This window comes from Streptopelia decaocto, assembly GCF_964273445.1.
Source record: "Streptopelia decaocto genome assembly, chromosome: 1".
NCBI classification, from domain to species: domain Eukaryota; kingdom Metazoa; phylum Chordata; class Aves; order Columbiformes; family Columbidae; genus Streptopelia; species Streptopelia decaocto.
The window spans coordinates 15,763,548-15,789,931 of record NC_138663.1 but is presented as its reverse complement, the minus strand read 5'-3'; the positions used below and the strand labels follow the sequence as shown (position 1 = coordinate 15,789,931).

General features: G+C 41.6%; 3 protein-coding genes across 4 annotated transcripts in view; 2 read left to right on the top strand and 1 right to left on the bottom strand.

Moving 5' to 3' along the window:
• Positions 1 to 895, top strand: part of COG5 (component of oligomeric golgi complex 5) — a 189,038-nt gene extending 188,143 nt beyond the window's left edge. Inside the window, exon 22 of the mRNA XM_082076141.1 lies at positions 236 to 895. Within this exon, the coding sequence (XP_081932267.1) occupies positions 236 to 350 (115 nt within the window). The 3' untranslated portion in view covers positions 351 to 895. The remainder of the gene's footprint in view (positions 1 to 235) is intronic.
• A 153-nt stretch (positions 896 to 1,048) lies between these two features.
• HBP1 (HMG-box transcription factor 1) lies at positions 1,049 to 19,893 on the bottom strand. Of its 2 annotated transcripts, none has more exons than XM_082076143.1 (11): positions 19,780 to 19,893; positions 15,366 to 15,558; positions 14,049 to 14,283; positions 13,007 to 13,139; positions 12,144 to 12,255; positions 11,914 to 12,026; positions 11,432 to 11,588; positions 10,738 to 10,882; positions 8,001 to 8,330; positions 4,098 to 4,239; positions 1,049 to 2,163 (listed from the first exon to the last, which is right to left on the bottom strand). In XM_082076143.1, exons 1-11 carry the CDS (start codon positions 19,792 to 19,794, stop codon positions 2,146 to 2,148), a joined length of 1,593 nt encoding a protein of 530 aa, XP_081932269.1. In that variant the 5' UTR covers positions 19,795 to 19,893; the 3' UTR covers positions 1,049 to 2,145. The 2 variants fall into 2 exon arrangements, with proteins under 2 accessions (XP_081932269.1, XP_081932268.1); XM_082076142.1 differs by lacking the exon at positions 19,780 to 19,893 and adding an exon at positions 16,895 to 16,914.
• Positions 19,861 to 26,087, top strand: LOC309451336 (uncharacterized protein; the record flags this gene model as incomplete). Its single annotated transcript, XM_082074951.1, has 3 exons — positions 19,861 to 20,075; positions 20,171 to 20,574; positions 24,873 to 26,087. 3 exons carry the CDS (start codon positions 19,861 to 19,863, stop codon positions 25,166 to 25,168), a joined length of 915 nt encoding a protein of 304 aa, XP_081931077.1. The 3' UTR covers positions 25,169 to 26,087.
• Between the last annotated feature and the right edge of the window lie 297 nt (positions 26,088 to 26,384).

Genomic DNA, 26,384 nt, shown 5'->3' with positions numbered 1-26,384 from the left:
AGGTTACCAGTACAGCACTGTGCCCGGGTCTGTGCGTCAGAGCTGTCATTTCAAGCCATCTGCAACATGCTGCTGATTTAAATGTTAGCTTGTTCGCTCCTCAAAACATGTAAGGAGAGAAAGATGAGGGAACAATTATGTAGAGCAAGATCACACAAGATCATACGAGCAAATTTCTGCAGTGGGGGGAAAACTGTACTTGCATGCTATTCACTCTCTTATTTTTCTTTTCCAGAGGTGCACTGGAAGCTTATGTTCAATCAGTAAGAACAAGAGAGGAAAAGGAGTTTGCACCAGTCTATCCCATAATGGTTCAGCTGCTGCAGAAAGCCATGTCAGCCCTTCAGTGAATATGTTTGGCCAACTCTTCCAAAAGAGGGAATGGACAGTACCACAGTCATGGGTCTTTGTACTTCTGGTTCATGTAAATTATTCCCAAACGCATGGGCTTTATAGTGAAATGCAAGTACCTCCTTCATCCATGCAACTTCTGCCTTTTTGCTTTACATTCGCATTATAGAACTTACTTACTTATACACAACTATTACAAGGAAATTGTACAATTTCTATGTGCTGTGAGCCTACATCTAATAAAAATGAATCATTCTTTAGCATTCCTTTTGAATTTAGAAAGGTTTAAAATTAGAACATACTCAGACATTACAGTAGAGTTGCTGAATATCTCCAATAAGGAAAACGCTCTTTTCCTACAAGTACAGTTTTAAACAGTTGGATACATTTTAGCCTTATTCAGAAAATTGTACTTTTGAAACTCTAGAATCATCAGTTTCCATCTAAAAATCACTAATTTTAACACAAAGAAAAATATTTATAAATTTACATAAATGGTTCTCTAGTGCACTGCTATTCACTTTGAAATAATTTATATTGATTTCAACTCTCTTTTTGCTTAAACTGTAATAAAGAGCATTGACTTATCTAATCCTGAACTCGGTATTTGAAATTCTTCAGCAGCTTCCTAACTGCAAAGCATCACACTGTACAGGACTGACTTCATGATGTCTTCATCTTATAAAATACACACCACCAAATTTTAATGACTTTATTTGAAATAATATACAAGAATATAGTGTGCAAAAAATTTTAGGGGCAACATCATGTAGACATGTGTCAAACTGAAATTTACAGTTGTGATTCTTAAAAAAAAGAAACACACAGCTGTTTAGTACATGAAAAGCCACGATTGTAAAAGTTCACAGCAGAAGCAATTTGTAATCCTAATGCAGCTGCTCTAATTTTAGACAGTTGGAGGAAAAAAAAAGTAAAGTGCAAGTGTTGCACGTATAGTTAAGTGCAAAGTTTGCCCCCACCATAAAGATGTCATATGGCAAAATAAAATATTGTAGAATATGTGGCAAAGACAAAACACAGAGTTAAAACTATGATGGTGATGGTAGCAACAGCACCATTTTTTCTTGAGATAACGCTACTTATTCATTTCATCCTGTCTTGGGCCATTGTTTCTACTGGAAAGAACAGCTCTCACTAGTGCCGGCTGGTGCAAAAAACAGCTCACTTGTGGCTACAAATGTTTGCCGTGGCAACCCAAGCGGCAGCTCCCGTGCTCCATGACCCTGCGCTCTCCATCCACCACGGCCCGGTAACTTGTTGGCAGCCGGGCAGGCTGGGAAGCAAGAGGCTGAGAATACATTTTGCCATTTCAGAAAAGCCCAGGCCCCAGAATCGTAATCAATAATATGGTTGTGCAATACATATTAATCAGCAATAAGAATCAATGTATATAAACAGCTGTTACGTATTTTAAAATTCCCCTTTTTGTACATTTTCTTCTAAAAATAAACATTTTTACAGGTCTCCTTCGCCTCTTTCTAAAGTACTTTAGCACCACAGGATATCCATTTTCAAGCCTATATTACCTGATACATAGATGAAGTTTGGAAGAAAAATAAGGCAATTTGGTTTAAAATGTTGATAGTTTTAGCTTACTGAATGTTCTATTGTAAAAAGCAAATCTGCACTCATGTTAGATCATTTCTGACTTGATGGTGCCAGTATTTTATGGTCACACAAAGTCACAACAAATAGTAAGACCGAGATCTTGCATCTTCTTGCCATCAAGCAACAGCCATTTTGTAAATACAGAGTCAACAGGAAAATTCTGGCTTAATGCTGTTGTGAGCCCTGAGAAAAGAGAAGAGAAAAACAGGTAAGCAGTTACTGAGCAAAGGGGCACGAGATACTGTCTTGAATCCAGCAAACACTTGTTTTGAAACCACAAGTACTTGTCATCATTGGTCAGTTATTCAGACTAAAACAAAAGGCCAAACCACAAGATGTTAACTCCTCCTCACCAAAAGACCATCAAGACTTCTTTGTCACAGCCTGGAGTCCACCATCACTACCTGGTAAGGTAACCAAGCTGTGAAAAAGTTCTTAGTTCACTGAGGGGTGACCTTATTAACATTTACAGATACATAAAGGGTGAGTGTCATGAGGATGGAGCCAGGCTCTTCTCGGTGACAACCAATGATAGGACAAGGGGCAATGGGTTCAAACGGGAACACAAGAGGTTCCACTTAAATTTGAGAAGAAACTTCTTCACAGTGAGGGTGACAGACACTGGAACAGGCTGCCCAGGGGGGTTGTGGAGTCTCCTGGAGACATTCAAACCCGCCTGGACACCTTCCTGTGTAACCTCATCTGGGTGTTCCTGCTCCAGCAGGGGGATTGGACTGGATGATCTGAGGTCCCTTCTGATCCCTGACATTCTGTGATTTTAAAAAAAAAAGGTATTTCCTGCTGTAACACAGAGGTAACAGGTTCTACAGATTCTGTTATGTTGGCCCGAAGGCCCTAAGGACAAGGAAGACCCTACTGCAAGGCAGGTAGAAAACCACCCTTTCTCCTAAGGCCAACCCACCCCCATTCCTCTCAGGTACACACAGACATCCCCAGCGAGTTCCTGAAGCTCAGAGGTGCGCAGTGAACCTGATGTCACCATACCATGCCCAAGACCACAGTAGTGTAAAACCAGAATACATCTAATTATTTTAACTAACCCCACAAGGAAATCTAAGAGCAGCTGTCACTGTTGATTCCAATAGAATACAGAGAACAAAGAACCAGTTTGTTCTTCACAGCTGGGAGTTGGTGAAACCTTCTGCACCAAGGGACTGAGAACTCAGCACCAAGTACGTCCTGCAAGAAGCAACTTGGCATTGGAGCATTTGTGATTGAGCCTTAAGGCAACACTTGCGTATACTCTCGAGAAAGTTAACCTCATTTACACACAAAAGGAACGGGGCGCAATTTGAAGATGAAAACTTGAAACCTGCAAAGCCCACAACACACCTGGTCTCCTACCCAGCCACAAAACAGCTGAGGAAAGGCCCTGGCATTCTGGGTACCTCAGTGCTCTCTCCTGCCAACCTGCTCTTCTCGCTGAACATGCAAGTTGGCAGATTCTCCTTTTTTTGCTGTTCTCTTTATATAATATATTAGCTTGAAAGCCCTTATCTTACCTAATACATTCACCACCTACCAATACATTACAGCAGACTCTTAAATTGATGGACTTCTATGAAGTGGAAAGCAATTTCCCTACAGAAGAAGTGTTATCTATTTTATTTATTTTATAATTAAATGGAGTAATAAATGAAAGTGATAAATAGAAAAAAAAAAATTTGCTCCCTCCATAACTTCACATATGCTGACAGAAACTACGAGTAAAAAATACAAAACTGGAAAAGAACTTTTACTGAAGAAAAAGGAGACTCATTGAATCACAACAGACAATTCTGTGAAAGTTTGAGTGTTTTTGAAGGGAATGGACAGATGTAATTTAGGTACAACCTTATAAACTCAGTCACTTCAAACGAAAGTTTGTGCATTTCACAAGCACACTCACTTTCAGTCCAAGAGAACACGCAGAACCCTCACAAAATACTCAGAGACAGAGCCTCTCCTGGTCTGTTTCCCACACACAAGGCAGGAATGGGAAGGTCTGGGCTATCAAGACAGCAGCAGACAGCAGAGTTTGGCCTGAACAAACCCACTCTGGCTGCCATAGGAACACATTTAGTTGCACAACAAAAAAGCCTGCTTCACAAACATACCGAATTTGTTCGTTTTCGTTTCCAACAGTCAGGATTTAAACGTTTCTGTTCTTCTGCCAAGGCCTTGGCTTCTAGTGTGTACATCCGTCTTTCCTCATTTTTCATTTTCTTCCACCTGTCACCAAGTATCACACTTATGGCTCTGCAAGAGAAATGTTTACAGTATGATCAGGATAAGGTGTTAAGAAATACTCTCTTTTTCATCTCAGCACTTTCAAGAATACAAAAGTTAAAAGTGGAAATAATACACACAGAAATAAATTGTATCTTAATCGTGTTTCTGATTATCTTCTCATACTTCTTGTAACAGTTAAACAGCTCAGAGTTCTGTGTTAGCTGAGCATGGGTCAATGCACATTCTAACATTTCGAAGGGAGTTCATTCGAATACACAGCAACTTGCATAAACCAGCAAAATAGGGATGTTAAAAAAACTACCACCAAATGGTAACTCACATTTGTTTTGCTCTGCTTTTGTACTAGATGATCATATGACAGATTTGCTGAAAATATGTTCTCTAATAATTAGAGCAATGATCTGAATACGACCTCAGCCAAACAAATATCTGATTAACTGCAACCCCCATGTCTATGTAATAGATGTGTGTAGCTTTCTCCACCTTTTACCCACACTGGGGAGAACACGAGTGGGTGGAACATACCGGAAAGTTCCCGTTTCTTCTAACGCACCTATTATTATTGCCAGTAGCTGAATCAATTGCTTTTCCTACTCCTTATGAACTTCATGTCTTCTGGGCAGTATTTCCCCATGTTATCATGCCATACTGCTTAACTGCACTCCCACAAATGTTGGATCAATATTCCATTAAAGCTTTTAACTCCATCCTGTAGCTGAATGAAATTCTCTAAACAACAGCTCTTTTATCAATGATTACTACTAAACTACTGAGTAGGGATGCTCTGGCTTCAGATTACAGTGATGAAAGTTCTACGAAAAAGCTGTGTACGACTAAGTACTTTGCTTTATCATATTAAAAGGCTCCTTGTGACTGCAAAGCTATTGACAGACTAACAGAACCAAGAAGAGCAGAGTCTCATCAACCATTTCCACATCATTTCACATGCAGCAATTCTGAAGGCACTTCTGCACCACACCAAGGAAACGGATTTGGCTCCTGCAAGCCCGTGCGGCACCGCTCGGGGTCCCGGAGCTGCAGAGCTCTGGGTCACAGTGAGACCTCGGCCAGGCTGTGCTGCACCCCTGCTGGCACCTACTGTCACCTGCTCTGGTGGCTCCTCACAGCAAATTCCTCCAGCTGCAGCCAGATCCCTTCAACATCAAACCCAAAAGCACAGCCTGTCCCTTTGGCAATGGAATTTCTGCTTTTCTACCAGAATTAAGAACTGGTATCTTAGTTCTGTTGTCAGAATTAAACACACTCCAGCTTAACTAGCAGATATTTCATGTTTTGGCAGTATCCAGAGGCAAATCAACAGCACCAGAAACCTGTCTGGTTTTGGTCACCAGTCTGTATCGGGTCACTCATAGCCCCAGGAAAGAGCACAGTGACCCAGAGTGAGCAGGCTTGCTGAGAAAGCCACTGCATTTCCAAATAATGCACTATGAAATCTTTGTATTTCAAATGCAAAAATATGGATTTTGTACCTCCAGAGAAAAAACTGCACTGACGCACTGAAAGTGAATACAGATCTGTATGTCTCAAAAAACTTGAAAAATGTAACGCAAAGACAAAGGCTCCATTTCTACAAGGAAACAGTTCAATGAGCGAACAACTGAGACTGAAAAATGATGTGTAGGGAAATTTTCTGACGTAACAGACCTAATCCTCCAAACCAGAATCAAGAAAACACTGACCCTAGCACATCCCTGCCTCAGGTGCCCTTCCCCAGTCAGACCGCGGCAGCACGCTGTGCCGCCCTCCTCCTCTGACAATGCTGGAGAGGCACCTGGTAACATTTTAGGAACAGACTGGCATGCAGGATGCCATCCCTTACACTGCAGCTAATTCAAAAGAAACTGTCAAACAGTAGTTGAGAATGTCTCAAGTTTACTCAGCAATTATGTTCAGCACGAACAAACACTGTTAATAGTTCAGGTGATTTTCTTCATCTTTAGAACGTACACTACTCCAATTATTCAAGTATTTCTGAACCCATAATCAAGTCCAACTACAGTTACAGTAAGAATATCTAGTAAAGAAGTGCCACTCTAACACCAGTTTCTCAAGTACAGTCCTAGGGTCCACAGTTCGCTTAAGTATCACGTGAATGTTAACTTGTGTTTTTAATGTTTACAGCTCATTATTTTGTTGACATGGCTTGAGCTACTTTGTCTCAGAAGAGACCATTTAACTCTGAATGCCTCAAGTTCTGCAATTTCTTATACCCATAAGAAAAATAACTGTAGCAAACATAAGAACAGTACATGTACAGAAATGTGTCCTACCTGTAACCAACTCTAAGATCTACTCAGTAATCTGAAAATGACACATACTTACATTTAAGAAACAAGAGAGTTGCCTCTGAACAGGTGGAATTAGTAAATGTCCCAGCAACACTTTAACAACAGTAGCTGAATGCCTATAAAACCAATTATCACTAACTTCTATGACTTCTTCTGTGCTGTATTTTGTGGATGCCACAGGACTGCACCCCAGCGCGCTGCCTCCCAAACGGGACTGCGAGCGGCGTGCTCTGCCGCCCACGTGGAACTTCGCCATCACCTTCCTTCAAGGTTCTCACTGAAATATTCCATTTGTTTTCAAATCCACCTAGCTGCAGATCCAGTTCACTGCACCCATTTGAAATCAGCATTTTAAATTAAATATATAATCATCATAAACTTTCCCAGCTGACATTCTGTTCCGTTTCTCATTGATAGCTGCAATGAATGTGAAAGCAGCAGATCTGCTTCACTGGAATTGCTATAAACACTGCAGAGCACCATTGCCAGGACACACAGGACTGACTGGGATTTAAGGATGAGTTATCTCTATGGTAGGATTTTATTTCTCAACACCAGTTACAGCCTCCTTACTGGAACATTATAAAATAACCAAAACTCTCTCAAAGCCCTGTTACCTTTAGTTTTTACTAGACTTAGTACTAGAATTTTTATGTGACAATGCAATTTTGACAGTAACAGTTTTCAATTATCTGACTATAAGATCAGTGCGTGTTCATTTTTTGGTTTATATTTCATATGCACAATTAGCATGGCATATTATTGAAAACATTTGTAATGGACATCTTTATATAAAAAATGTTTAGACATGAATGTGCATATGAACAAAAGAACAAACCAACAAAGAACCCTTCCCCAAACACACGGTCATATGACGACTCCTGCAAATTTCAGCAGATTGTTGAATGTCTTTAAGACAAACAAAATTTAGCAATGTTTTGTTTGGATGAAGATCTTTCAGATACCCTAACAATCAGTACTTCATTATTCAATATGATACACAGACTGAGACTAAATGATAGTAAGTGCACTGAATAATTTGCAATAATATGTCAAGACTTAATTAGAAGAACCAGAAATTCCCTTTTTCCAATACAACACATGAGCAGCGAGCCTGGTACTTTTTATCCCACAGACATTTCTCACCAGTGTAAACAAAGACAGTTGTGTACTTGTGACTCTGGGTGCACATATATACATATGTCAGCTGCTTTACCCAATTCTTTCTCAGAAGTTAAGTTTGCCAAAAATGGCTTGTGTCAAATTTACCAAGCACTTATATATTTGAAGTCCACCCATAACTTAAGTTTGTGTCAGCATCTTACAAAACTTGTTCTTAAAACAACATACACATATTTTATGTCAAATGCAAAATTCAGTCCACTTAAATTTGAAGGCGGGACATGGATGTTTGGCTAGCACACCAGTAATCAAAAAACTAGAATTTTAAACCATTACCTGTTGTCTTTTCCTGGGTACATCTGAGTATATTCAACTCTGTATTTTTTGGCAAAAAGCATGAAGGCATTCATTGGTCTTTTGCACTTGTTTGGAGATGTGGCACTCACAGTACTTGCAGTCCCTGAGCTGTGGCTTTTGCCAGCTTTGCTGTACAAAGAATTGGAGGAAAGATGTGACGATGCAGCAGACACACAGTTTTTACTGCTGCATTCTGATCTCTCAGCATCTGGATTGTTTGATCCTCCACAAGACAGAGAAGCGCGACGCTGGCGAGCCATGCTGCTGAGCACATACACTGCAGAGGAATCCATTGGTGTAAAATCGTAACTACAAGAAAAAGACATAGCGTAAAATGATCAAGGAATTTTAATGTAAAATCCCTAGAGAGCTGCTCACTCTTCACCTGTACTAAACTTCTAGTATTCTGGTCACTTTTGTGGGATGGAATTACTTGTGCCTGATGCAATGTCAGTGTGAAAAAAAAAAAAAAAACAAACCAGCCACCAACCCAAAAAAACAAAACCAAAAACCACACCAAACTTTGGCAGATTAATTAATAGTTTTTTCAATGTGCTGGCAGACTGCAACTTTGCAAGATCTGCTGTGTATTATCAATTCCCCAGCCATATATCAATTAAATATACACTGTTTTCAAATTTAATCCTCTTTTGAAATATGTTTCTTTCTTTCTGCTTCTGTCCTTACTATAAATGAAATCTAGTTGGTGAATTATAGATACTGAAAAGGACAACTGATGTGGGAAGAACAAGCACTTGAAAATATAGAAGAATCACAAATATGAAGACACTATATTAAAATATATAATATACATTAGTGCATAAATAACCTCTCTAAGCAGTTAAATACATATTGTTTTGCAGACAAACCTTCCACTGATACTAAAAAATTGTTTAAAGATACATAATGTTGCAAACTATTTGATTCAAACTGACAAACGTCTGCCCTCTAGTGACAAAAATGTGAGGTTCCTCAATACTTCAAGGTATTTCAACAGCTTAGATAAGCTGTTTCCATACTACGTAGACCTCCAAATACTGTAACTGTTGTAATTTGTTGTTGACGAACAACTACAATTAACTACAGAAAAAGTTTAATTCCACAGGCTACTTATTATCGTGTCCAGGTGTGTGCAGATCAGTCTGGGAACCACAGGCTATCCTGTCTTTAGCACACTATATGTGGAAAACACACTGGTCGAAGTGCTAATCGGTCATAACTCCAAAACACTAGTTACCACCACAAAATAAACATGAAATGTATATAACTCTAAGGCTGTGCTCACTCGCTGCTCAATGTGGCTATAGCTGCATAATTTATGGCAAAAATAAGGGCCTTGGAGAGCTTTTTTCTGCACACAAAGTGAACTGCTGGGAAGGCAGGACTGCAAGTGGCAGTCCAGCCCCTTCTGCAAAGGATGGAACCAGGAGCAAGGGAGGAGCCTGAAGGGTTGCCTCAAAAATCCCTCAGACAAGTAAAAAGCAACAACAAAAGGATAATGCCACCAACCTTGCAGGTGAGCTTGAGATAATGAGAAAGGATCTCTCTGTTCTACAAACACCCTTCCTATTCCTAATCTCCTTCCCATAACCCAGCAACAGAATCGTGTTCCTTAATTCTTCTGTCCTGTAAACAGTTGCTGCTGCACGTTCCTTTCTCAGTGACTTACTCCCTTCTGCCCAGAAAGAGAGACAAGGAATTTGAAGCATCCAGGCTGTATTCAGCTGGGCTGCAGGATGAATAAGGAGCCACAACTCCAATTTTTTCAGTGAGATGTAACTATAATGACCAACAGCTCTGTACATAGGCAGTTCAGAACAGGAGTTAATAAGAAAGAAAAAACAACCCCAAGACAGCAAATGAGTGAAGACAAGCAATCTGAACGCTCTATGCCAGACTGACATCATGCAAGCCTCCTAGGGCTTGAACTGCAAACAGCATTTTAAATTCTTTTTTTTTTAATTGTAAAAAACAAAAAGCAACTGAACTAAAAACAATGCTAAAAAGGATCCAATATCGTAGGAGAAGATGAATTCTACTAAACCTAGAAATCTCAAAATTGTATGGAAAAACCTTTGAGTAATACTATTTCTTTAGAATCTGAATAGAATAATTTATGTTGGACAGGACCTCTCAAGGTTATCTGGTTGAACTCCTTGCTCAAAGCAAGGCAAAACTCAAAGTTAATCAAACTTTGAAGTTAGATAAGTTTGATATATTAGAAAAAACATCACAGAAAGCAGAGTATACAAAAATAGTAAGAACTAGTTATGCAAGTCCTTTATTCTAAAGCCATAGCACATGCATTTATTACTAAGAAACTACTCGGATAATTCAGATACACAGCTGCATACGAAGCACAAGTTAATAGCCTCCAGACATACTATTGTGGGAAAACTACTAGTTTTTTTTCAAACATAACCCACTTTACCTGAAGAATTTATACAGATAAAATACATTTTTTTTCACTGTTTCATCTAATCTGTCTTAGACTATCACAAAAAGGAGTTGAAATGTTATTTCACTCCAAGGTATTTGCAGGTTAGCAGAGCACATAATTACATAGATTTCCTAGTATTCAGTCTTGATTTTCCCATCTATCTTGTGTTACCCGTAAGTATTCTCTTTTTCCTCTACATGCTTCAAATTCTTGTAGACTTAAGGTGCCTACTCATTAAATACAAGAACCACTGAGGCCACTTTATCCAAAAATTACCTTTTAAATGTATCAAAAACACCTGAATCATCAAAGTTAATGGCATCAGGGTGTCCAGGAGGTAGACACAGATCTCCAAGATGCATTTCACAGCATGGAATGCCATGCTGTACCACAGTCAAGCTTGGATAAAAAGATGACCAACCTGAAGTGGTAAAGAGTTAAATTAGACAAACGGCCAGACAATCTCTCTAGTTCTTAACTGGAGCAATCCTGTATCTCTAAATGATATCATTTTATAAAAATGTTCTGATGTCGTTTCTTTCACCCAAAAGAATAATCAGAAACACACACTCAGGGAATTCTTACTGCAAATAGTTTATTTTTATCTCAAGTAAAATCTCCTAGTAAAAAAAGTAATCAAAACCTGGAAACTTTTATCACCAGAAGTTCCATGTTTAGCAAGTGAGAAAAGCCTCCCTTATTTGCAACTTTCCTTTCTCCCCCCCGTTTTTCTCCTTTCCTGAGCTCCATTTATATATTTGATCAAGTCTTTCCTTAAGAGAGATGCAGTATTTCTGTAGCCTTATAGCTTTACAGTTTTGTCTATTAAAATTCTGGATTTCTTTAAAAATATAGTAAATTGATTCTACAACACCACTCTAATCAATTTCTTGAGCAATATGGGATGCCAATAAAATCTGCAACCACTTTCTAAGAATATACAACTAAATATAGTTGTAGTATTTCATACCTTTATTTTTAACATAAAAAGGATGATCGAGTCGGCATTCTACTGTAAGCAAGCCATCTTCTACTGTGCCGGGATCAAAAGTCAGCTTCAGCACTGACTCACCAAAGGAAATGCTTTCTTCATGAGAAATCAGCTTCAAACCATCGGCACCGTAGCCCTGTAAACAAACACACAGTTCAGAGCTTTTCCCCCAAGAAAGCATATACCTGTGTATACTGCAGGTTTATATCCTCATCTTATATTAAAAAATACCAGCATTCTTAGTGCTCTCAATAGAAATTAATAAAGATGATACAACATTCAAGACATACCTAAATGAATTCAGCTGAATTGCTTTATAGCAAGATACTCAAATAGTGCAGTGATCAGCTCTAGACTATCATAAACATGTCATCCCTGTGCCTTTAATTACTGTCTCAGGAAAAAAGAAACTAAATATTTGCTACAGGTATTGAAACGAATTTAATACAAATAACAGCTACCTTATAAGGACTTGCTGGGAGATTTTCCTCTTTTCCACAGCTTTCAGATCTTGCAAAATCTTCAACATCCTGCCACTCTTTATTGCGTCCTTTATGAAAGCACAAACGAGAGCCTAATAGATTTTTTTTTAAGGGAGAAAAAAAAGATTAGTGTTATGTAGAAAGTCTGTGTCACCAAAGAAAAAAAAGAAAACAAAACAAATACTTATTTAACAATACATGTTCTTTACCTTTTAGAAAACAATGCCAGACAGTTGAGGGCCAGGAATGGCACCATCCTAAATCATCATCATCTGAAAGTGATGACATGCAGAAAATGCCAGATTCTGATTCACTGCTCACCTATTGAAAAAAGCAAAATAGTGTTGATATTTTACTGCAGAAGATTGTAGGGCTGGGCTTGTATGTCTTCAGACACATTCTCTAATTTGCATCTGTGTCATCACTTCGCCTTAAATACTAATAGGAATGTAACATGAAGACAAAGACTCAAGGAATATAGTAAATGCAAATGGAATATTTTCATCTCCTTTTTTTGAAATGTGCCATCCTGAAATTTCTGGGTTTCATTCTCCGAGATAGATTTTGCACCTCTGACCTTATGCTTAGGTACAAGCATTTTACAAGCCACCATTCCTTGGCCTTCCACAGAACCAACCAAAGCACACGTTACTGTATGGTCAAATTACTGGAAAGCTGTAGGTGCAAGTCAGTTCAAGATAAATCACTGGGAAAACCTCAATGTCTTTATCAGACAAGTTTCAGACACTACACAGCAAAGGGAGAAGCAGGACTGACAGTTTTTGTGCATGTAAAAGGAGATGGTTTCATATTTCCTTTTTGAGATAGCACACAAGTTAATACAATTTTTTTAAAGCTTGCTATAGAACGAACTACAAGACAAGTAGAGCTTTCTTAGAATGTGATCACAAGAATGTGAACTCGATGATGCAGTACTACAAGCCTACTGTGTTGGGTAAAAAGAAAAGTAACAGAAAATCTAGCTTAAATAGGAATGGTATTATAACTAAACAGATGTTTTTTTAAAACTAGCTTCTCTTTTCAAAAAGCTTAACCCATTACTCATACTCACCCTTTCATGTCTGACTGGTGTTTCATCCAAATCATTCTTGGAGAAGTCAGGATCATTCCTTGAGGATCCTGGTGGAGGACGTGCATAGGAATGTAAACTTTTGCTTGTAGCTATTATGTGAACAGGAGATGATCTACAACAGAAAAATTTACTTTAAAGTATCTCAGATTAAGACAATACAAGCCTTAGCTGCCATTACTCTAAAATGCTCTTATTTAATAAATATTGCTATTTGCATAAGTTGAATACCAAATAAACTTCCTACACACCAATATTCAAATGGGATGATTAAAGGGTGCAAGCTCAGGCAAAGGGAGTATTTAGCATAATTTGTGCATAGCTTCTATACGCCACCCAAATGTCAGTACTACTGCCACATCAGCATCTCCTTGTCACAATGCTGAAGTTTTCACAAATATCTTGAAATGAATGCCTCATTTCTTAGAGTACATCAAGACATCTTCTCTGTCCTAATGATTAAAACCCAACTGCACTACTGTTAACAGTACTGCATTTAATTTTCTTATTACAAAACTAAGACCAAATCTGTACAACAGAAGGTAAAGCCCAGAAATTTCTAAGATCCCACACTGCTTCTCACAGCCTTATGGAATTTACAGATCACAAATGCGGAACAGCATCAAAAAAATACACATTACATAAGATTTCCAACTAGCTCTTTAAAAAAAATAATCTAAAGCCAGTGCACTAGTAAATATTAAGAATTCAATGTAACAAGTTCATCTTCATTTTTTTATCTACTCCTTCACACGAGGTAAATGCCAATAATTTCTGAGCCTCCTGTGGTTAAGCAATGTCCTTATACCGCCCTACCTCATTCATGGCTGGCAATTAAGAAGCTTTTGCAACAGGCTCTGAAACGAGTCCTGTGCCATCATCTGTAGAAGAATACAGTTTCTATATAGAAAGATCAAAAATAGGCTTCCAGTTCAAAGTCAGAGGGTGTGAAGAGTGAAGGGAATATTTCTGAAGACAGAGTATTATAAATCTTAGGGTTCATCATGGAAATAAATGTCAGTACCTGTTATAAAAAGAGCACTGCATCAAAGGACTCTGAGGACTTGTGGCTATATTTGCTAATTCTGTCAACCAGTTCACTCCATTCTCACAAGAATAAGCATTTTCCGCATTGCTGTTTGAGGTATTTTGGTTCCATGAAGGCCTTGAACATTCCTGATGTGAAACATCAGCACCAAGCTGGAAAAGTGCAGGTGGAGTAGAATCTGTCTGCACAGCCTGTAGTTCAGGAAGATCATCTACAAACAAATGCACAAATTACCATAACTATACCCACTGATAAATTCTAGTTGACAACAAATTTTGCAAATAAAAATCAAAACAGAACCACAACGAAGTAACTGATTTTGTTTTCTCATATCACAATTACCAACATTTCACAAACCCTATTCATAATACGAACAAAATGGCCACAGAAATAATCACGTCTCTAGTCTATTGTACATTCATACAAGCAGTTTAAGAAAAACATTAAGTAACTAGATAAAAATGTAGTTCTGGTTTTGAAGTTTTTACTAGACTGACTAGTTTACACAGAATTGTACCGCAGAATTATGCAGAAGTAGCAACATGTTACACTAAAATACTAAAACATTCAATAAAAGGCAACTAAATTAATGTTTTAACAGGTGTGACACTAAAAAATATCAACAGCAGGGGCTGTACAAGTTAAAAGTTTTCCATGTTTCCACCAGGGAATGGAATTAAGTAACTGAGAAGTCATGAAAGCTGGGTATACAGTCTGGTAGGGCTGAATTCCTATCAATAATCTTCACATTTCACATGTTATACAAAATACGAGAGTTCAGCTTGTTAACAAAAGCCTGTGTTACATGCTCTCGTGTAACTAAGTATCATTATTCTTAATCACTCCATTACTTCAATTAAGTGTGTTAAGATTTTATTGATTATATCAATACTTTCTAACCTACATGCTACCAAAGTTAAATGTTCTTCTAGCCCAGAATCTCTATTTGCAGCTGATCTAAAGCAGCATAATTTCCCTTTAGGAGGAGCTCCTGAGCTTTCTGTTTGTTATTCTTGTGCCAAAGAAAGCTCCTCCGGAGATTAGGAGCAGAAATTTGTAGCTCTGAGTTCAAGAACACATTTAAGGCAACAGGCCAGTGTGTCAGAACTGGAACTTGGTTAAAGGGAAAAGTGACTCAAAATAAGACCTTCAGATATCACAATTTACTATCATATTCCCCCCCCTACTTAAGTTAAAAATCAGTAATCTAAGTCAACTTCCAGTAATTTCACTATAGGAAAACTACAACAAACTTCAGAATCTGTCTGCTTCTGAAAAAGTCATGTTATTTACCAAGTTCCATGTGTTCATCACCAGATGTATATCCAGGAGAAGAGGGCAGGTTTTCATTACACTTCAGCAAATCCAGTGACTCATTCATGCCTGAAGTTCTCTTGTCCACTACCAGAAGGAGTTTCTGAACTGCATTAGGCATTTGATTTGTCTTCACTTCCCAGACCATGTTAGGATGTTCCAAAGTATCTGACTTTAAAGAGACAGACGTTAAAAATTTGTATACACATGAACTGTTTTACCGGCTACTTTGCTACCAAAATCCCAAGTCCTCCACAGTCTGTTGAGAATCATAGCATAATTTAGCTTGAAAGGGACCTCTAGAGATGATCTGGTATCATCCCTGTAGAAAGTAGAGCCAACTCTAAAGTCAAATGAGGCTCCTTGGGGCCCTGGCCACTTGAGTTTCTAGTATCTTGAAGGACAGAGGTTCCCTGACACTTCTCAGGAATCTGTTCCAGTGACTACTCTTGCTGTAAACAAGTTTTGCCTTACACATGGTTTGAATTTCCATTGTCAACACCTATGCCCATTGCCTCTGAGCGTCTGGGGTCACTTCCTCGACCACCACTCAAGCCAAGGTAAACAATGTTCACTGGGTACCCTGAGCCACGCATCCCGTCACACAATGCAAGCAGACAGGTCAGACAAGATTTGACTTTGGTTCATCTGTCCTGGATATTCCCAGTCACCTTCTTGCCTTGTAAGAACCAGGACATGGCTGTCAGAGGATCTACTCCACAATCTTCCTGGAGATCAAGGTTATGCCAACCAGCCTGTAGCTTCCCCACATCCTCCTCTTTGAAGCCAGGTGTGACATCGTCTTTTTTCCAGTTACTGGGAGCCCTCCCACCACCAAATCCACCACCTTTTGGAGACCATCCTCACAACACCACTGACCAGCTCCCCCAATGTTTGCACCTGGTCTCACCGATGGTGCGTGGCTGCTCACGGACCTGGCCTGCCCCAACCTGTTCTTCATCTGCCATACACAAAGAAGGACCCTGCTCCTTCAGATGCATGGTGCTAGGCCCAGGGACCTGAAGAACCTGGAAAAAGGCCTTGCAAATAAAGAACAAAGCGAAGAAGATGCCGTCCTCAGCCTGGACTGACGTGGGGTCTCCTATACCATTTAGCATCAGGCCCACATTCCCCCTGCTCACTCTCTCACCAACGGTGAATCCGCAGGAGCCTTTTTCACTGCCCTTCACGTCCCTCGCTACCTCAACTCTAGATATGGTCTCAAACACATCTGACTGCTAACATCCTTCCCTGTGCTGTAAATGGAAAGAAAAGGAAACTGCTATTAGTAGATAATCACTGTGGTTTCAATCCTCAAATCCCAGTACTGTAACATTTATACCAAAAGAAATACTTTGAAACATCTTCAGCAGTCAGAAAGTTCTGTGACTATTCTACACAACCAGTGCCTCTAAAAGCTGGAAAACAAGGTTATGCAGTCTTCAGTAATTTGGTTATCTACAGTTTTTTCATATGATAATGAATTAAAGCTACCATAACATTATTACCTCGTGCTTTAATGCAGTGTCATTGAAAACGTAATCGCAAGTCCCTAAAAAAGCGCAAAAAACACATAAGAAAGAAAATCTGAAAAGCCTACCACATGCACGTCCACTAAGTTATACAAACAACAATAGAAATACAAACAACAGCTAAAAACAGTCCAATATTTTCATATGAAACAGTAAGCCCATCAGCTTGAAAGTTCCCTTAGTGAAATTCATAAAAAGCCATCTGATAATTATTACAAAAAAAAATCTTTATTAAAATAGTTAAAAGGTATTGTGTGTATACAATCAACACTAATGATATGCCATGGTTTTACTCATTCTATGAATCTGTTTCATTCATTTTGCAGTTTGTCCTGTATATAATATACTTCAGACATAACCCTTCAAATTAGATACTGGCCCCACCAGAAGAGGCCTGACCTAATAAGTAAATTTTTTTACTGGAAAATTTCTAACCTGCTCATCTCCTAATCTTTCAAATACATGCAAAACTTAAATAAACTTGCATTCCAAACACAAGATGTTTGATTCTACTCAAAGGGCACTACTACAATAGCTACAACAGTGTAATTCTGATTTTTAAGAGGTGGAGAGTGAAGGCAAGAGAAAGAAGAATATACAATCAAGTAAACTATCAATGGCATGTGCATTTCACCTGTTAGAAGCATCTTTAATACAAATTATGCCCTTACCACCCATGAGGGACAGTAAAATTACAGACCACCACAAAAGCAGAAAGTTCAGTCATTTCTGAACAGGAAAAATCAGACCTCAGTAGTACAGGTCAGGACCTTGATGATTATCTCCACGTAATCAACTCTAAAAAGCCACTCCTTGTTTTTCTGGCTTGTCTACGTCCTTTCTCCCTTGTTTTTCCCCTCTATTTTTTTCTATCTTTCTCTCCCATTTTCCTACCAAAATGAACAACGTAACTTATTTTGAGAATGTTACCTTCCCCTTCCTTCCCACCAGCTGCCAAGATTTTGAAGCACCTGTCGTATCCTAACACACTGAACATCAGGGATAAGGTACAGATACAACATGCTAGTCTGACAAGAAAGATACTTATTTGAGAAACAAATTGTTCTTCCAAGTCACAAGAATTTCTCTAAACCAAAGCCACTCGTGTACAAAAGCCAAAAAATCCTCTAACCAATGCATTAAAAAGAAAAACAAAAAAACAAGCCCAACTTTACTTTTCATTTTTTTCTGTTCTACTTGATTAAACCCTGGTTTGGACATCATGTGCTTCTCTTGTCCTCAGCCTTTCAATGTTTTGGAACGTTAAGGGAATAGCATTATCTAGCTTGAAAAGATTTTTTTTTTTTCCCCCCTCAAATTCAACTTCAGGTTCAGAACTTGTTGCAACAGATTTTTTCTAGAAATATGCTTCATAGGACTATAACTACTGCCATCTTCTTTAGAGGCTAAATGGCTTCATTCATGAACTTGTCATGGTAAAACAAATGGCAACATCAGCAAAGAGTTTATTAATTAAACCGTAACTATTTTTGCGGGGAGGAAAAAAAAAAAATCGTGACAAAAGTAAATAAAGACTGTGGCTGAGAAGGGGTTCAGCAGGAACTAGGGAACACTGACCCAGGCCGCCCTGTGCAGGAATGCCTGAGTGGAAGTGCTGCCCCCTGGTTTTCCTTGTGTTATTTGCCTTCCTTCCCCCAGCCTCCTTCCCGAGTCCCAAGGAAGGTCTTCCCCTGCAGTAATTCACTGGAGTATAATACAGAGAACAGCTCCTCCAAGCAAAACACAACATAGTGGCAGGACTGGACCGACACCGGGGACTGTGACTGGCAGAGCTGCCCTGAGCAGGGATCCTGCTCCGCAGCCCCGAGCCAGAAAACGCCGCAGCCTGAGCGGGGCACGGAACGTGATTCACCATGTTTTTGCAGACGCGGCCCTTTAGCATCGCACAGGCCGAACCGCAGCTTCACCGCCGCCTCCCCCGCCGCAGGAGGGGCCGCGGAGGAGGCGCTGCCCCCCCGCCACTCAACAGCCACTGCTTCGATTACACAAGGAAGACATTTACAGCAGAACCAAAGCCCGCAGCAGTGCGCGACCCCCGGGCGAAGGCAGCAGCCGCACAGGCGGCCCCGGGGAGCCCCGTTCCCCACCAGCGGCTCCCCCATGGCCGGGGAGCCCCGTTCCCACCAGCGGCTCCCCCATGGCCGGGGAGCCCCGGGCCAGCGACTGAACCGGGGCCGCGCTCGGGAGCGCGCTCCCGCTCCCTCCCCCCCCCCGCCCGTCATGTGATCCCGCCTGGACGCGGCCCTTGTTTATAAACTTCAGGCGGCAGCGCGCATGCGTGCAAGGCCCCATTCATTCACAACTGCGTAACAGCTCGGCCCGGCCGGGGGGAGACGAGGGGGGCGCTCCCCCCGCACCCACTGTTACCCCCGGGCGCAGCCACCCGCCATGCCGGCCCCACCTGGCGCAAAGCTTCCCCCTGCCTTCTCTCCCCAAGCAGCAGCTGCTCCCCACCGCGGGGCAGAGCGCCCTCGCTCTGACAGAGCGGGGCAGGCAGGCAGCTCCCCGGGGAAAACAAGGGGGGGCACCGCCTTTCCTTCGCTGGCTTTCGCGGTCCGGCACCGCAGCTGAAAAGGCCCCAAGGGGCACCGGCGCCCCCACGCACCCCGCCGGTCTCAGCCCAGCCCCGCGGGAGGGTGGCGGCTCCGCCGGGCCGCTGAGGGAAGGCGCCCAGTAAACAATGTCCGGGCTCAGCCGCCGCCAAAAGCCACAACCCAACGGCCTCCTCAGCTCGGCCCGCGGCCGCCGCCGCTCCCCTCCGGCCCGGCGGACTCCGTCCATCCCCCGCCGGCGCCTCGCAGGCCCCTAGAAGCGGCAGCTCCAAACTTTAAAGCACTTACCAAACCCGTCGCCATTACCAAATTCCCTTCGACTGCCCCCCCCGCCTCCTCCCCACAGCGGAGTCCCGCCCGGCCCTGGCGATGCTCAGTCGCCAAGTGGTCAAAGACGACGTTGCTCAACGCGCAGCTGCTTTCTATTGGCTGTTTGGCTTGCCTATCAGGAATCCGCCCGGAGGGCGGACATGTTTTGACTCTTTTGCGCAGCGGATTGCACCGCGCTGCCCATCAATCACCCGCAGGCAGCGTCCCGATTGGTCAACGCCCGCAACAGCTCACGGAGACGCATTCTGGGAGTTGTAGTCTTCTCCGCCGCCACCGCCTGCCGGCTTGGCGACGATAGGACGACAGCTCCCAGGATGCCCCGCGCGGCGCTCGGCCGATAGTAAACAAGAGTCACCGGGACACGTGTACCGCGCCCCGGGCCCCTAGTACAGGCCGTCCCGGTGTCCGGCGGCGGGGGGGCCCTCCTGGCTCTCGCAGCTCCCCCGGGCCGGGCCGGGCCGGGCCGGGCCGGGCCTGGCGGGGCGCTGGTTCACAGCGTCAGCGCAGAAGCGGTGACCGCGCCGGTGCCTGCGCGTACCGAACCCCGGGTGGGGGGCCCGGCATCTCTCGTGATTCACCACCCCTCATTAACGCTCCAACGCTGTTGCGAAACGGCCCCGCTCGCGTTCCGCCTGGCGGAGGCTGTGGAGGTGAGAGGAGCTGCCAAAGGTCAGAGCGTGAGTCAGCAGCTGCTCCGCCTCGGCGCCGTCCCTGGCACGGACCCTGCTGGGCTCGGCTCCAAAACACAAATTGGTGAGGAAAAAAAAGTGGTGTTTGTTTGTTTGGTTTTTTTTTTCTTTTCAATGCACGCGGATTTATTTTATTAGTGTCTTCTGGACATTCCCTTGTGTTTATTGCCAAAATAACAACCTGGTTTGGTTCCACTTCTGTTTTACTGACAGAGAAATGGGACTACAGATATTATGAGATTTGCCCACTTAATGACTGGGAGACGGCAGAGAGAAGAATGGACTCCTGAGCCCACATCCTCATAAAATCTATTACCGTGCGTGATCCGATACAAAGCAAATAAATGTGCAATTCGGAAATAGTCAATAGGATTTTAGAAACAGAGGGAGAGTTTCAAGATTTTGCAACTGTTGCGGCCTTTCCAAGGAAAGCATTTCTTCCTTTCTGTATTTTCAACATCATCCCAAGCGTGGTAACGTATCCTAAATCCTGTAGCAGGGCATTTGTTGGAATTTTGTATCTGCAGCAGTTCTGTCTGTCAGGCACCCTAACACAGGTATGTGAGAAAATAAGAAAGAAAAAAGAAAAAAAAGGAGTTTACTACTACAATTTAAACAGAAATGGTTCCGTATTTGGAGTTCCGTGCAAGCTTTGTGTCCCATGAAACATGCGGTTAGTGGCCACTAGAGGGAATGCTGGCTTCATTGTTTGCACAGGTCTGCAAAGGGTAGTGCGGTTGAAAAGAAAAACACACACACACATCCCGAAATTGTACTTAGCATCGAAACACACTCGGTGTGCAGGTGTCATTGGCACGTCAGTTTAAGTTTGGCTTTTCCAAGAAGTGATAGTTTGCTGGTTAGTAAAGTTATTGCCGTCTGTAGGTGCTGTTGAAGAAACACGTTACTTTCAAAAACATGTAGTATCTTCCACAGTATGAGTTTGAAATTACTTTTTATATGTGCATGTTTAGTTTAAAAATAGTAGAAAAACCAGTGCCATGGAATTTAAGTGAAAATCTTGTGTGCTTATTCACATAACAAGCCAACCCTTTGCAGATAATTTTCCCAGTTGTGAAAACACAATATTTATTTGAACAAGTGCCTCCAGGAAAAATCTGAAAACTAATGTTGAGATTCAGCTGTTAAGAGACTAGGCAGCTTGTTGTTATATCAGCTGTCTAACCTTACATCTCACAAGCTCAGATTTTAGAATTCAGGATTTTCCTTACATCTTTATAAAAGAAAGCTTTCATGGCATCCTCTCTCTAAAATACATTTTTTAATAAATTGAAAATTGGTAAACCAGGAATCTTTTTTACACCACTCCACAATAAAGTTAACTTGAAAGCTGTGTTACTTCCTCCCCTTCCCTTTCGATCTCCCGTAAACTGCCTTTGGTCTCTTTGGAGAGAGACCCGATCTCCTTGGGTTTTTCATGAGCTTTACTGCAGACCCTGCTTTTCCAGACGAAGGCTTGGCAGAAGACCTGTGTTTGCAGGTGTCTCCATTCTGCAAACGGGCTACTCTGCTTGCAGTGCAGCCACTTGCAAGGCAGAACTCAGAGTTTACTCATTGGAAAGCTCCGTCTGCCACCACGTGGGAGGTGGAGAGTGCAAGGGCTGGATCAAGCAGCTGTAGAAGGTACGAAATCCTGTCTCAGGCCCCATCAGATTCTTCAGAAAAGGACTGTTTGGTCTAAAGGTTTGCACCTTGTTATGGAGCACATTTCCAGCCCCCTATGTACTTTTCTGCCCAAAAGGAGAAAAGCATTTTTCCTGAACTAAGCGTTATATCTATTCACTGTGAAGTTTCACAGTTCTCTATAAAAATTTAGGCAGGAGTGTTATGTGTGAAGCCCAGTCCTCTGAGCTCCACTGGCCAGGATTCCAGATGCAGACAAGTAAATGCCACTGCTGAATTAGAGCCTTGGTATCACACCATCTATGACTTAACCCAGAAAGCACAAGAAAGTGTATCCTACCTAGGACTGAGATTAAAATAATGTAAAGATGAACATCTGAATTGTTTTGAGATTCTAAAAACAGAAACACAACAGCTTTCTTATTTTCAAATCTACTTATTCTCCTTTGCATATGGTAAATTAACATTTAACAGTGAGGATGCAAGAGAAAATGAGCAAAAGGACAGGTAGTCCATGCAGCAGATGGCAGCAGAACACATAAAATTGTCTCAAAGCTTACTTACTTACTAACCCCTTTGACTAAAGTAAAATATGTGTCTTCTAAATTTCAGAACTAAGGTTAGGTCAATGCCATGCTCCTTGCTGTGTGCCTAGTCTCTCATTAAATCATTACTCCCCCTCCACACACCCCTGCCTCACCTTACTCCATGCCCAAAATGAATGGGTGCTCAGAGGATGAGTCAATACTGTGTAACACAGCAATTATTGGTAGATTTGCTGATTCAGTTGCTTCTGCTGTTGTAAGAGAGGTAGAAAATAAAGTAAGGGATTGGGAAGTGTTAGTTGTGAGTGCTTGTCACATTATGGATGACTACCTAGAAGCACAAAATAAGCAGGAGAGACTACACAAACAGAAAATAAAGATACAGGTAAATCTGCATCCTTAGCTATTTACCTCTTAAAATTGCCAGCCACACAGTCAAGAAAACACAAGGTAGATTTTAAAAATGAACAATATTACAGTCAAAGTCATATTAGTAAAATACACATTCTGTGTTGGGTTTGTGCCTATCTCTGCTTTCAATCTCTCCCATTCAAAGCCAATGTCTTGTCCTGCCCTTATGACACAACTGCTACTGCTGACTTTCTGAAATAACAACATATCATTATTTTAAATCTGCTACTGGAGCTTTCACATCCACATGTGGACATCCACCCTCTGTCATTAACTAAACACTCCCCAGACATCAGAGCAGGCTCTGATGGAAGCTTACCAGAGCTTCCACACAGCACGGCAGCCGTTCTGCCAGACCCTCCCACATCAGTTTTCTCCTTTCACGACGACTTCTGCATCTCCTAAAGCTGTTTGTACTCCTTCCCTCTTCTCACAGCCCTTTGTGGCCAGCTGCAGTGGGGGCTGGCTCTCTCCACCTGCCTAAGGACAGCTCTGGGCATGCCCACCCCCATATTTCACCTCTTTATCTCCTCACAGAGGATGCTGGTGGGGATGCAGACCAGAGGAACAGAGGGCTTGTTGCTCCCAGGAAAGATATTTTTTCTTGAGTGCTAGAAAAGCAGCTTCACTTGCCTCCTGCAGTGGTTCAAGTTGGGGAGAAACAGAATAAATAACAGGCCAGAGATTTTTTTTCTTCTCCCGATACAGATCAGGAATTAGTGAGAAATTTACTTCACGTCATTATGGTACAGATTCCAGTTTTAGCTAAACTTTTATCACCTACAGAGAAAGACAAAAAATTACAACAGTATAAGAAAAAAAGAAAGGCCTGACATATGAAGAAACAATCCAGAGCGATAAATAAGGAACCCCTCGATCCCAGCCTCAAAGCTTGCAGAAAAGTGAGTCAAGAGGAGACTACTGATGATCTGTAGCTGGCTGGTAAATTAAAATGCCAGGGAGTGTCCCTGGGCCCTGGAATACAATCATCTGTACTGTAATTTTTTTTTTAGAATAGCCCTGGCATAGTTTTTACATGGGCCAATAGCAAATAATTTTCAGATATGGTCTGGGAGCTACCATAGGCCAAGGACTATTCCCCATTGGCCATCTGTGTATGGCCACCCCATGTGGAAAGCTGGAAAAGAACTTCTAAGACAGCTTATAAATGAGCCCACACAAACACTGGAAAATAGTATGAATGGTGATCATTCATTGCCTCAGTACCAGCACATGGTCTCAGGCACATAAAATTTCCTACTATGGGTGTAACCACACAGATACAACAAAAACTAAAGGCATAGTAAAGCTAAGGTTGCTTAAGATAGTGACACCACCTGACTCCACAAGGACAAAGCAACAAAGAGGAAAAGAAGATACAGCTTGGTGATACTTGGACAGCTTTTTCCAAATAAAACATTTCTCAGAACTGAGTTTCCAGTATCTTCAGAGATGTGGGGGAGTAGGTCCCAGAGGCTCCACAAAGAGACCTGCACAGACTGTTATCCTTTCCCAAAACTTCATAGCTATTCAGCTGAAAAAAAAATCAATGCTCTCAAAGAAGAAAGGACAAAGTATTTGTATCATGCCATGATGCTATTTTTAGGCCATCTAATTTACCTCGATAAGAAAAGCTTAGAGTCAACAGATACTGTCACAATGGCCTAGTCTAACCTACTGTCAGAGGCTTCACACAGTTTTGACTGGGAACAGTTTCTTTTATGAAATAGTTTGGCCTTTCTCTTTTCCCTGTTCCCCGCAGATACACACATCTTTACCAGCTCTAAGGAAGAAACGCAGCCCTACCCGCAGGGTTCGCACAGCCATGGCAACACCATTCCTGCCCTGCAGCTCAGCGCGATTTGCTGTCACAGAAGGGACAGGGATGGGACAAAGGAGATGAGGAGGGGAGAGTCACTGCCCTGTCAACCAGGCCACTGCGTCCCAGCACGGACCCAGCCAGTCACTCCACTTGACTTATATCGCCCTGCTGCCACTGGCTCTTCAGCTGGCCCTCAGAATAAAGATAATTTAAGGGGAAAGACAGAAATGGGGTGAAGGAAGACACAATGTTAAAATATAATCTTATTTCAGCTTTTCATATCCTACCAAGATTATTCAACTTCCCTTCAGTCCATGAAGTGAGCATGTCCAGCCTGTTAAGCCTCTTTCTGAGCCAAAAAAGTAGATGAAGAACTTAGGAACAGTCTTGGTATATATCAGAAGGAAACCCAGCTCTCTGAATTATTTGAAAATGATCCTAAATTTCGTAAGACAGTCAACAGCACAGATCTGTACGTACTCAGCATACAAAGAGGAAATTACTCCTAGAAAAAACTGCTGTAGTGCTGACTTGAGGACTACAGACACAGGAAAGTATCTTAGAAACTAAAAAAAAAAAAACCATCACATGTATGGATGGATAAAAAGAGCTTTAAAGTAACACAAAAACTTTAGTAATGGCATGTGAGAATGTCCATGCTGTGGCTGACAGACTTTTCAGCAAAGCACTTCCTCCAGCAAAATGATCATACGCAGTAAGCGCCTGAAGAACGATGAGGAACTTGGTGTGCCGGGCATCTCTGAGAGGTGACCAGCAGATACTGAATTTGTACATCTAAGAACTCTTGATATTGAAAAACAATAATGCTTGCCATGGAAAGTGTGTCATAAACTACAAAATTACACAAATAATGATGTAACTGATCCCAGCGTCACTTTATAGAAGGCTTAAAGCACCAAACATTTCAAACAAAACAAATCTGATCACCAAAACCAAACCCACCATTCTGGCAAGGACCAGAAAAGTCTTTATGAAGACAAAAGACAACTCAAGGAAAGAAGATGGAGATACAGCAGTTTAGGTTGTAGATGGTCTCACAATGCTTTTCACAGCTTTGCCCCAAGACTTCCACAATCAGTCACTTCTGGACCTCAAACAGGGGATCCAGAAGGGAATTATTTCAGAAGTATTTATTCCACATGAACTTTAAGAAAAAATCTCATGAAGCACAAACAAATGACATGTAGAAAATGATGGCATCAGCACCAGGACCAAGGTGCTTTCCTCAGGGCTTATGTCTTGTGATCAGCTGAGGGCTGTGCTCAATTTTTTGTTTCCTATGGTTAAAGCATTTGTAAACATTTGCTGCCACGTGGATTCTCTTTTGCTTAGTAACATGTGAGCCCATGAATGCCGTTCTCATACAGGATTTCTCTCAGGCTTTTCTCTCGTCATTCAGCAGGACATACTTTCAGCAAACTCCTTGGAGCT

Coding starts and splice junctions, on each gene's coding strand:
- HBP1 (XM_082076143.1), bottom strand. Junction 12,027..12,143: donor CTGGCATTGTTTTCTAAAAG/GTAAAGAACATG, acceptor AAAATCTATTAG/GCTCTCGTTTGTGCTTTCAT. Junction 10,883..11,431: donor TTTTTATGTTAAAAATAAAG/GTATGAAATACT, acceptor TTACCACTTCAG/GTTGGTCATCTTTTTATCCA.